Here is a 12,421-nt window from a genome sequence, read left to right on the forward strand (position 1 = left end):
ATCTTCAATATTTTGGTCAATTTTAGGAGGGAAACTTTGGTTGTCATTTATAAAAAATATAATACTGCAATAGGCCTACTATTTCACCATCATTCTCTGTCATTAGATGTCTTTCATTACCTATTAGTTTCTTACCCCACATTTATAATTACGCCAATGACATTACATTCCATGTAAAATGAAGAACTATGTATGGTGTTCACCTTTGAAGATAAGAAGCTGTTTATAGTGCACAATAAACCTGAGATCTACAAGCTGCCAGTCAAAGAGAAACATACTCTAAACACAACCATTGTTCTTAATGATTGCATCAGCCCAAAACTGTCTTTTCATCCTATTGAAGTATGAATTGCAATGGGAATGTAATTGTGTATGATGTAGAGTAGGTTTTTAGGTCATTCATTGACTATAGCTTCCTTATCCTGTTCTCTAGGGGTCCTCTGTGCCCCACTAATGCTCCTTTTTTAAATACAGGTTCTCTCTTTCTTCTTCACTCTGATTCTGCCTTAGGATCCCACTCCCAGTGCTTTCTTCATATGCTCATAAACCACATAAGAGATGCTAACAGCAGGAATGACTTTGAGGAAATTGGGGGCAATGCCACGGTAAAGTCCAGAAACGCCTTCGTGGGACACAATGTGCTTGAACTGGCCAACCATTGACAGCTGTGGAACACCATCTGCTGAGGCTATCCAGAAGAAAGGGTTGAGGTTGTATTTTCATTTAAAATATTTTCATTCTTGTGAACATTTTTTATGGGTTTCATATAAAATAAAAAAATTAAAATCACAACATAATCAGAATAACATTGCATTTCCTCTCGCTCACCCTGAGCCTGCATGCGTGTGCGGATTAAAGCCAGCGGGTAACTAGCCAGTTGCCCACATGTGCTGGACACAGTGCCGCATGCGAGCAGCACCAAAACCCCAGGATCAGCCGAGCCCATGCAGTACCGCTGTAGCCAAGCATTCTTTAGAGTCTGTCAAAATAACAGAGAAGAGGGATATAAATATGTTTCGGATATATTTTTTTTAATACATTTCTAAATATAATATTATACAAAAACGATATTGTTGATATATGTCATTATCTATACATATATGGATCTATTCGCTGCAACTGTAGATTTATTCAATTCAAACTCAAAACAAAATACTCAGAACACATCTAATCGAAACATGAACGAAACAACCAGAATAATGTGATGAGAACAGACAATGAACTGAAAGAAACACTCGGCTTAAATAATCAGACAAACAAATCAATGAAATGAACGACAGGTGTAACTAGTAATCAAACAATGAAAAACCATAGAAACTAACTGCAAACTATGACAAAGAACTAAAACACACGACAAACCCACCAAAAACAGAAACAAACCCAGATTATCCCTTACATCAATTTTTTTATTTATTTTTTTTAATAAATTTTAATCAGTTATTTTAAATGTGTCACGGTGTGGTGCAGGCAGAAGAAGATGCGGAGTCCAAAGTTCCAAAGCAAAGCGTTTTACTTTCAATAATATAACTTAAACTGGTACAGACAGTCAGAAGGTACACACACCCTAAATACAACGGAGAACGGACAAAGACTGACTGATCAGAAGGGAACTAAATACAAACAAAAACGTGTGACAAAAACGTTTGTCCTTGGCCAAATAAAACGTTTTTGTCACATGGCAAACAATGACATGGGATTAATAATACAATCACCTGAAAAAAGACCTGTGAGTTGTTAGAAATAGAAAATTGCACAGCAACGTAAAATACAAAACATTTTATTTTACCAACCATTGCAACTGAGAATGATAAATTCCCACAGCCTGTCAGTGGCAGCAGGCATTCGCAAACACTTAAATGTGTTAAAATACACACACACAGCCATACCTCATAGACAGCCAGATCAATGCCAGCATAAGGGATGATGCCAAGTGTGTTTGGCACATAGCCTTTGTAGAACGCTCGCACTCCTTCTTTACGCAGTATCTGTTTGGCACAGTCTGCCATGCCAGAATATTGTCCTGTCTTTCGGAGGGTTAGACGTGTCTTCAACACCTGGGAAGGAACAGAGTAAACATATAGAAAGTTTAAAAAAAAAAAAAAATTAAAGAGAATATTGAGAAATATAAGTTTGAGGTAACTTTAACTTTAAGCTGCAGAAACTCCTTCCAAGATCTCTAAATAAATAAATAAATAATTAGAGGATTTGGCTTCCAAAATGTGAACTGATCTGCCTCATTAAATAAATATCAGAACCTAAAAAAAGAAACTTGTTTTCTGCATTTAAGCACACCAGGAATAGAAAGACAATCTGTATTTGTTAACTAGGCCCAGCTCATTTTCGACTCTTTGAACATTTAGAACAACACGAGTAAACAGGCAACCAGCAATTTGGAACAGCTTTGTTAAACAGCTTCCCCTGTTAAATGATTCTCTAGTGTTTGTCCTTTACATTAGCAGCTGAAAAAACTACTTGCGCTGATGTTGTGCTATGCACAACATCAGGAAGATCAGGCCTTTCCTAACTGAGCATGCAACACAACTTCTCGTCCAGGCCCTGGTCATTTCTAGGCTTGATTACTGCAATGCTCTTCTGGCTGGACTTCCATCATGTGCAACTAAACCTCTACAAATGATCCAGAATGCTGCAGCTCGTCTGGTCTTCAACGAGCCCAAAAGGGCCCACGTCACTCCTCTGTTCATCTCTCTGCACTGGCTACCACTCGCTGCTCGCATCAAGTTCAAGGCTTTGACGCTTGCTTACAGATTGACCACAGGTTCAGCTCCCTCCTACTTCCACTCACTACTACAAGTCTACATCCCTACCAGAAGCCTACGATCGGTCTATGAGCGACGGCTCGTGGTACCATCACAGCGGGGCACAAAATCACTCTCCAGAACATTCTCATTCACGGTTCCATGCTGGTGGAATGATCTCCCCACCCTCATCCGGAATGCAGAATCCCTGACAACATTCAAAAGACAACTGAAAACTCATCTCTTCCGGGAGCACTTAACATAAAAAAAAAAAAAAAAAAAAAAAAATCCTTTCCTCTAAATCCTCGCTTGCCTGGCTTATGCTACTCCGAGCTATGTCTGAACTTTGTATTTTGAGCACTTCTTGCGTTGCTTTTGCCTCTTCACGATGACTCGCTTGGTTTAGTCCTCAGTTGTAAGTCGCTTTGGATAAAAGCGTCTGCTAAATGACTAAATGTAAATGTAAATGTAAATGTAAGACAATAGGATACCTTTACTGCCAGACATTATATGAGTAAGACCATTAAAGTAATGTTCCAGGTCAAATACAAGATTTAATTTGATAATCCAAATCATCCAGGTATCAATAATAGCATAGTACACATATACTTTGGTTATACTTTTAAAACAGTGTGCATTTCAATATTTACTGCCTCTCCCCTGTACTTCCATTGTAAGTGTAACTGTTTTGTTATGAAAATCCAAAATATGAGTTGAGTTTCCTTTTCTGTAGTAAAATAAACTGTTTTCTATTTGAATATATTTTAAAAAGTAATTTATTTCTGTGATGTCAAAGCTGAATTTTTAGCATCACTACTCCTTGTCACATGATAATCATCATCATCATTCTAATATGATGATTTAATACTCAATAAACATTTCTGGTTATCAATGTTGAAAACAGTTGTGCTGCTTAATATTTTTTGTAGAAACTGGGACACATTTTTTCAGGATTCTTTGATGAATAGAAATTCAATTTCAAAAGAACAGCACTTATTTGAAATAGAAATCTTTTTTAACATTATAAATGTATATTTTACTGTACTAGTGTCTATCTATCTATAATTATAATATCAGTTTGACAGCTTATACTGAAGTTTTTCAGTCCTATTTTGTCCATAGTCTAAAACTGGGACAGATCTTTTTTTGTTTATATCTATCTACTTTATACAATTTCTGTAGAAGTGCTTATGATAAAAAAAGACAACATTTAGAAGTAAAGCAAATTAATTCTTCAGGTCTTATAGCCATTTAGTCTTGATGTCAATTTGTAGGCCAACCCAGAAGGCTAATTTACCAAGGATTCAGGAATTCCTAATGGGTTTTGAAAAAAGGTCTGTGGTTACATTACTTATATAGTTGAAAATTGAAAGTCTCTTCATGTCTCTCACTCCCTCCTCTTACCTCCATGGGGTAGATGATGGTTTGAGCAGTAGCTCCAGCCAGTGAGCCAGCAATGAAACGTTCCTGAACCCTTAGAGAGCCACCTTCCCTACTGCCCCTGATCAGCCATTTGATCTACACAAGACATTTGAAATTGTTAACTAATATTAGACAATATGCTGCTTAAAACAGAGTGGTTTAAAATGTGTAGCTACTGTAGTCTGGTTTGTTTACCTGCTCATAAGCCATGAATTTGATAGCTGACTCCGGGGCAATTTTGAGGACGTTGATGCCATTGCCTCTCCAAAGGGACTTCAGTCCTCCCTCCTGCACCATTCCACGCAAGCCACCCAACAAACTCACACCACTTGAGCCATGGACCTGTTGAAAACCCACTCAGTTCACACTCCTTTCATTACGAGTAATGTACTTTTCACAACTGCCAGTGCCAACAAAGGATTTATTTGTAGAGTTTCTTTGATACAACAATAATTCATAGAGACAAAACTTCATTCTAACACTTTTAAAGAGGACCTATTATGAACCTATTATGATTTTTTACATTTTCAACTTTCTTTAGTGTGTAATGTTGCTGTTAACACGTCACAATATTGCTCATTTAAATAATTCCCGCCCAAGGCAATCGCAAAAAAAGGAGCAAGGCCTGGTTGAGTTGAGTTAATGGTGTGTTGAAATTCACGGTTATGGTAAGGGGCGTGACATTTTCAAAACACACTTAAAGCGTTTGTTGACCAGCTGACCAATCAGAGCGGAGGGGCTTCATAAAGACAGGAACTAAACAGAGCATTACTGAGAGACTGGGAGGAGAGGTGCTGCAACAAGGTAATAATGTTTTTTGAACATTCAAGCATGAAAACCTATTTTAGTAGACCCCACAAATAAAATCAAGACTTTGTAAAGGGGCATAATAAGGCCTCTTTAAGAACTGACTGAACCTGAAGGAAAACTTTAAGACGATCCAGAGGAGCAGTTCCTGTTCGCGAAACGGCTCCTGCCATTGCCCCGGCCACCAACTGTCTCCACACCACACCTGAACGTCGCTCCTTCTCCGAAAACTCATCGGGCACAGTCAGTTGTTCTCCAATGTCCAACATCTGACACACAAACATTACAAATTCAAAAGACAGATGAAGTTTACATTCTAAAATATATAATGAATATCAAGCCTACAGTCTAATTTCTGAAAAGAGCTGTAAGTAAACCAGAGAGTGTTTCCAGTAGTGGGCAATGTCCTCCATGTTGTGCAAGGGGTTAAACAGGAAGTGGTCTCGCCACTCATTCCAGTCAATGGTCATCGTGCCGTCTCTGTCTATGCTGAGACACAAAAAGGAATATAGAGTAGTTAAAACAAGCTTTTCTATGCCTATTGAAGCTGTGTGACTCAACACGTGGGCTTCGCAGAAACATCTCAAAGTCTTCTGAAAACACAGCCAGAGTGGGAAGTAGTTGTGTACACGACATTGATCAAGCACTAAAAAAATAAAAACTGAAAAGCTGAAGTGCTCTAACCTTTGCAGGATTCTGGAGGCCTGCTCTGTGGACACATTCACCCCAAGGCTGTGCAAGGAGAGTTGAATTTCTGCAACATCTATGTGACCTGAGGTATAAAATACTTTAATGGTTATTCTATATATATTCCGCAGAGGATATACTATTGTTCAAAATTTGGGGTCAGTAAGATTTTTCAAAACAGATCTCTTATGAAGTGACATGTGAAAGCCAAGTATGTTAACCCATACTCAGAATTTGTCCTCTGCATTAAGTTAGTGCACACACTCAGAGCAGTGGGCAGCCATTCACTGTGGAACCGAGGAGCGATTGGGGGTTGGGTGCCTTGCTCAAGGGTACCTCAGCTATTTCCTGCCAGTATTGAGAATCAAACCCGCAACCTTCAGGTTACAGGTCCAACTCTCTAACCATTGGGCCACAACTGCCCCCAAGGCTCACCAAGGCTAACCAAGGCTACCTATTTCATCAAAAAAAAAAAAATACAGTAAAACTGTGAAATATTATTACAATTCAAAATAACTTTTATTTTTATATATTTTAAAATGTAATTTATTCCAGTGATGTCAAAGCTGAATTTTCAGCATCATTACTCCAGTCTTCAGTGTCACATGATCCTTCAGAAATCATTCTAATATGATGATTTGGTGCTCAAGAAAAAAATTTCCTTATCATTATCAATGTTTAAAACAGTTGTGCTTCCTAATATTTTTTAGAAAAAAACGTGATTCATTTTTGAATTGTTTGACAAACAGTAAGTTCAAAAGAACAGCAGTTGTTTAAAATAGATATCTTGGTTACACTTTATTTTGATAGTTCACTTTAGATATAATAATATGTCAATTAACTCTAATTAATTTGAAACTACATGTCAACTACCTCTTAGAGTATTAATAGATATTTAGGTCAGAGGTGGGCACAAATACATCAAAAACTATTTTGTTACAAAATACAAATACTGGCTCATGAAATGTAACAAAATAAAATACAAAATACTGATGTGAAAAATGTATTTAAATAAAATACAAGTAATTAGTATTTTGAAAATACAAAAATACTCCCACAATAATCTTAAGTCTTTTTTTTTTATTACTGAAAGGTCAATAACACAAATAGTAGCAATAACACAAATATGATAAATGTGTAAATTCAAAATGGCGAAGTAGCAAAATAAAAAAGTATGGGCATTTCACTAAATCTCTACAGGGCCTGAAATAGCTCCCTCTGACGTAAATGGCATGTATAGCTAAGTTCACATCAATGGTGTGGTAGTTTTATACAAAATCAATATCAATATTTCTCATATGTAATACGTTTATATTGTGAACGCTTGCTTAGCATGGAGATTTCAGTGGAGTTACGACAGATGCGCTGTTTCATAATAGGTAGGGCCTATGATGTCCTTTTATGAATGACAACACAGTGCATTGATCTCATAAGGCACAATTATTTTCTCTATAATGCCATTCAGTGTGCAATATGTGTGTGTGTAGACTGTATATTTTTCACAAAACACTTTACCTTAAAGCAGTGGCGTAGGTTTCATTTTGAAATTGGTGGGGACGAGGACATCAATGTATAAATATATATTAAGTTTTGATCGAAATTATTGCTACGGATATATCAGTGTCACTGGATATTGGTAGGGACACGTCCCTAGCATCCCTACTAAATTCTACGCCCCTGCCTTAAAGGAGAACTCCGGCGCAAAATGAACCTTTGGTCTAATAAAACATTGGTACCTAGTCAACCGTTCTCTGAGATTTGTTTTCATGATAATCGAATGTAAAGAGTTTTATCTCTAAAAACTGTTTAGCGTATAACGCTAGTAATGGGGGAACAAATCTGAGAAACAAATCTCAGAGAACGGTTGACTAGGTACCAATGTTTTATTAGACCAAAGGTTCATTTTGCGCCGGAGTTCTCCTTTAAAGGTGCTATCAGCGATTTCAGGCCCAAAAAAGGCCGAAACATAAATTATCACATTCATTTAATTTTTCCTAGGGGGAAATCACCGACAGTGTTGTGAGGTTTTGCACTCGTGCACGGCTGCACGCGAAGTCGGAGCAAAACCTCACAACACCCACCCCCTGTCGCAACACAGTCGGTGATTGGTTGGAACACTGTTTATTTAGGTTTTGGTGGTTGGTGAAACCCATTGTTTTTGTGTGCAGATCTCAGAGCGTAGGCTGCCTACAGAGATGCGGTTTTTGGATGGCATGCTTATGGGGCGGGCAGCTAGCGGATCGCTAGGAAAAATTAGATGAATGTGATCATTTATGTTTCGGCCTTTTTTGGGCCTGAAATCGCTGATAGCACCTTTAATGCCGTTTTTAAGAGGAGCAGCGCCACTTCTTCTCCTGTGTTCAAAACTCATTCACTTCTTGGAGGGAGCCCGGTTCACAGGGTGTCACGTGATTTTCGTGCATCTAACCTGGACATTGCCATTGCCAACATCAGACCGAAAATATGGCCAAATCTTTTACTATGGTGATTTTTATTAAGTATTTAAGTATTTAAAATACTCTAAATACACTCCCTCAAAATATTTTGTTACAAACTACATTTTATTTTTTCCACACCTGCAAAATACAAATTACAAAATACACTAAAGTAATTAAATACGTATTTAAAATACATTTATTTGAAATACTGCCCATGTCTGATTTAGGTTAGGGTTTTGAGTTGAACAAGTTGACACATTCACTTGAAAATTAACTTATTGTCAGTAGAATGTCTGTTGAGAGATCATCAAAATAGGGTGTTAGCAGATGTTAAGCAGACAGTCTACTAATACTCTAATGAGAGTAGGTTGACATGTAGTTGCAAAGTTATTTATAGTTAGAATGTCTAAAGTGGACAATCAAAATGAATCGGACAACCTTAATTTATCTTTTTCTCAAAAAATAACATTTCTGACCCCAAACTTTGGAATGATACTATGACAACATATACTAGACAAAGAAACACAAAAGTTATATCAACACTTTAAAAGCAATAGTGCAAAAAGAAAATGTGCATTGAAGTATTATGAGGTAGCAGTTACAGTGATGTCGTGTGTGTTAACATTATAATGTGTGAAAGGATAATGCAGACCATCGTTGTTGCGGTCCAGGCTGTGGAACATTAGTCGGAGCTCTTTCTCGTGTGTGCGCAGATACCGTGTGAACTCCTCAATGTCCAGCTGGCCGTCATGATTGGTGTCACTCACACGTACAATCTGAGGGGTGGAGGGGGTGAGAAGTGCAGTTAAGGACACGATTGTGAGGGTTTGATGGAGGAGTTATATGTGAACTTGATTTAACACTGTCTGCATCTGTGGTCATACCTGTGTAGAATGAGGAACAAAGAGAAACTAACAGAAAGCAAAAGGAGAGAGAGAGAAAGAGGCATTGCTCTGAGCTTATAGATGCAAGGTTTCTGTTTGTGTGCAAAGCCCTGCCAGTAGTCTGGCGGCTCCAATCGCAAACACATTGTGAACAAGAGCTAATCTCTCTTCTTACATCACAGCACATGACTAACACAGTCACACAACCCAACAGCACAGACGTACCACTGGCATATAGTGTTGCTCCAAGTTACTTTCTTAATGGCACTTTCATGGTTTCATCTTAGGACTCGATCCTTAACTACCTGCTGAAGTAATCATCACAACACAACATATGCACTGTTTTTCAAGTCGCTTTGGCAAGAAGGAAGCTGTTTATAACAGGAGTGAAAATGTAAATGTTGGTGCTCAATATTTGTTGTTGTAAGTTTAAGAAAAATTTAAATTTCAGGTAGCCTAAATGGCATTAAGATCTCAATATGAGCACTGTTTAATTTGGGCATCAATTTAAATTTTGCACTTATCTCAACTCAAGTTGAAATGCCAACCAGTGATTATTGTGCTTGTATCAAGTCAACAAATATCCTGCAGTCTTGTAAAAGATGGTTTCAGTGGAACCAATAAGTATACAGACCATACAAAAGATTATCAGTGAATAAATTGTCAATATTTCAAACAATTTCCCTTGCCAGTGTGTTGATCAAGTACACTTACATTCCCTGAACTCAGGCATCCTAACCCAGTGGTGTAGATTTATGCTGTTTATGGTATATGATTGGATCACCTGACATCACTTTCTAAAATAGCAGCGCCACACATTTTGTTTCAACATCTGTAGATCTGATATTTTGCACTAATTGTGCCTATTTTTTTTATAAAACTATCTCATATTTGCCCTCTATGTGTTAAAATATATTTATTTTAAATGTACAACCTCTGCCTAAACTGTGTAAATTAATGTTAAAACAAAAGTGCAGAATTGGACCACAAAACCAACAGTGGGGATGCAAGACTAATATTTAAACATTAATTTAAATTGCATCAGTGCATCAATTTTAATAATCTCATTTACTATATGCTATTAAACTCTAAAAAAAATTATAACATTGTGCATGTTTTATTTTGTGCAATCTTTTATGCTGCCAAGTTGATCTAGAGGCGTTATTCAACATTCCCCATCTGGTGAGATGGTCCTCACTGCAGAACACGAAATCCAGGGGGAGGAGTTGGATCCAGATCCAACTCCTCCCACCTTACGTATAGCTAAACCTACCCATCTCCACCCCCTGATCCCTAACCCCACCCCTAATCCTACCCAACTCCACCCCTTAGATCTGGATCCAACTCCGCCCCCTGGATCTCGTGTACTGCAATGAGGTGCTACTGCATCTGGTCAGCAACACTTCTTATTTTTGAACATGTAGTTCTCAACATTTTTGACTCGAAGGCCCCCTGTTGTCCAACACAATATTCAATTATCTACGCTGAGATAATTATGATAAAGGTAGGCTACTTGAAAATTAATTAACCACAATCCATTTTGTGATTACAGAAGTTATGTTCTGTATTTCAGAACTTACATTCTTCATTTAAAACAAGTTACTGAGGAAAAATAAAAAGAAATATGATGCAGTTTACAAGCTTATTTATGTATATTAATTATTAATTTAAATACTTTAAAAAAAGTATTTTTGCCCTGGCCCCTATCTATCTATCTATCTATCTATCTATCTATCTATCTATCTATCTATCTATCTATCTATCTATTCCCAGGCCCCCTGATTGAGAACCACAAGGTTAAATTTATGACGTCAAATCTCGCCCTGTTTTTCAACACTTTCAGGTCTGCCCTACACAAGCAACACAATTAGTCTGGAGGTTTGTCAATATTGCAGCGTGGAAAGTCTAACTCTTAAATAAATTACACGGGATCATTTTGTCCTTGGTCCTTACAAGTAGCTATATGCTGGATTTCCTCCTGCTGAAATAAGCTTAAGTTCTCGTTTGGTCTTATCAAAAATAAAATAAATAAATGATGTGCTGAGGTTTCAGATGTTTGCCATTCATCATAACTTGGCTACAGCATGTTTAGGGTGAACAACTATTAACGTCCCGGACCCACCTCGTCCACCACCTCACCGCGAAGGATCCCCCGTGCGGTTAATCCGGTGCGCAGTTCATTCACGTCGATCCTCCCATCTTTATTCAGATCCAGCTGATCGAACAGTTCTGCCCATCGTTTCTCCCGCTCCGGATCGGACACCCCATCTTGACAGCGAGCCCATGTCCAACATGAAGGGAACCGAGTTCTCGCTTCGCCCATATGAAACAGCGGTGAAAACGGGCCAAATTTGTTCTCGAGAATCAGAGCTGTGTTAGGCACTGCATCATACCTCTCTAACACACGTGCTTCTTCAGAAAAGACCACTTTGAGGATGTGTGGATTAAGGTAAATCAAAAACTCTAATATAGCCTAGTTCAGCTGTCAAAAGTTCCGCAACAGTGTTATATTTAAATGAAGCGTTTAAACGGGTGCACAATATCAGCAGCGCGTTGCTCTACTAGCCCGTTCCGATTACGACAGAGTTATAATCCAGGAAGTATTAAACCTCTGCCCCTCTGGCTAGAATAATAATAATCCCCGTGACCGTGACTGTTTCATCCAAACCAGGTCCACCAACCTGTTCTGGCCTGAGCACAGCTGACATCAAGAGCAAGCGCGCCGCCCGCACCGGTTATAGCTTTACCGCATCTCAGTGCGACGGAGAGACCCGCATAATAAACGCTTAATTATTGATCACACATGCTCTTACAGTTAACGTCTTTTGCTCATTTTATCGCTCCTCTCTCTCTGTGGTGTGCAGAATGAGCGCCGTCGCCGCTGGGTGCACAAATCGTATGGGAAGGGCTGGTCGCCTGGTCCTGGGTGTCCCGACTCCCAACTCTATTAGCGCCTCGAGGAGCGATAGCATGTCATTGATTACGTGCAGTGTTCAAATTATTCACTATTCCTTCACGTCGGTCTGTTTCTGATCATGGGTTTGTTCGTCTCGTGCGTCGCGGAAGTCGTGTGGCACATATCGCTACCAGTCATTTTATTTAGATTGCAGGTTTAATACAAACCTTTAATAAAGTATAATAGGCTACTTTTTTTTGTACAGACCGTCAGGTTACTGATCTACTGACGGTGTGTCGGCAGCGTGTTGCTATAGTAACCTCTTCAGGTGAAACGTATTGAACATAATATTTCTTACTTTTGTGGTTTTAAAACCTTGTCTCGTAAACACTGTTAAAACGCTAAAGTAGTATAGGCCTACCTATGCAATATATTATCATAACATAGCCTATAATGTATAGTCTATTTAGGGGAGAGTGGGGTTGCTACACTTTTAGTTTTTACTTGAGTTTCTCAGAGACTCAACGCCAA

General features: G+C 38.4%; 1 protein-coding gene across 1 annotated transcript; it reads right to left on the reverse strand.

Annotated features, from left to right (window-relative positions):
• Positions 1-3: 3 nt before the first annotated feature.
• Positions 4-11,682, reverse strand: slc25a23b (solute carrier family 25 member 23b). The gene is made up of 10 exons (XM_056255129.1): positions 11,117-11,682; positions 8,763-8,886; positions 5,670-5,757; positions 5,363-5,474; positions 5,096-5,254; positions 4,374-4,520; positions 4,161-4,274; positions 1,887-2,054; positions 829-979; positions 4-688 (listed from the first exon to the last, which is right to left on the reverse strand). The coding sequence occupies exons 1-10, from the start codon at positions 11,315-11,317 to the stop codon at positions 507-509; spliced, it is 1,446 nt and encodes a 481-aa protein (XP_056111104.1). The 5' UTR covers positions 11,318-11,682; the 3' UTR covers positions 4-506.
• Between the last annotated feature and the right edge of the window lie 739 nt (positions 11,683-12,421).

The sequence above is a fragment of the Rhinichthys klamathensis genome, unplaced genomic scaffold (genome assembly GCF_029890125.1).
Source record: "Rhinichthys klamathensis goyatoka isolate OS25496 unplaced genomic scaffold, OSU_Roscu_1.1 h1tg000119l_1, whole genome shotgun sequence".
Classification (NCBI taxonomy): Eukaryota; Metazoa; Chordata; class Actinopteri; order Cypriniformes; family Leuciscidae; genus Rhinichthys; species Rhinichthys klamathensis.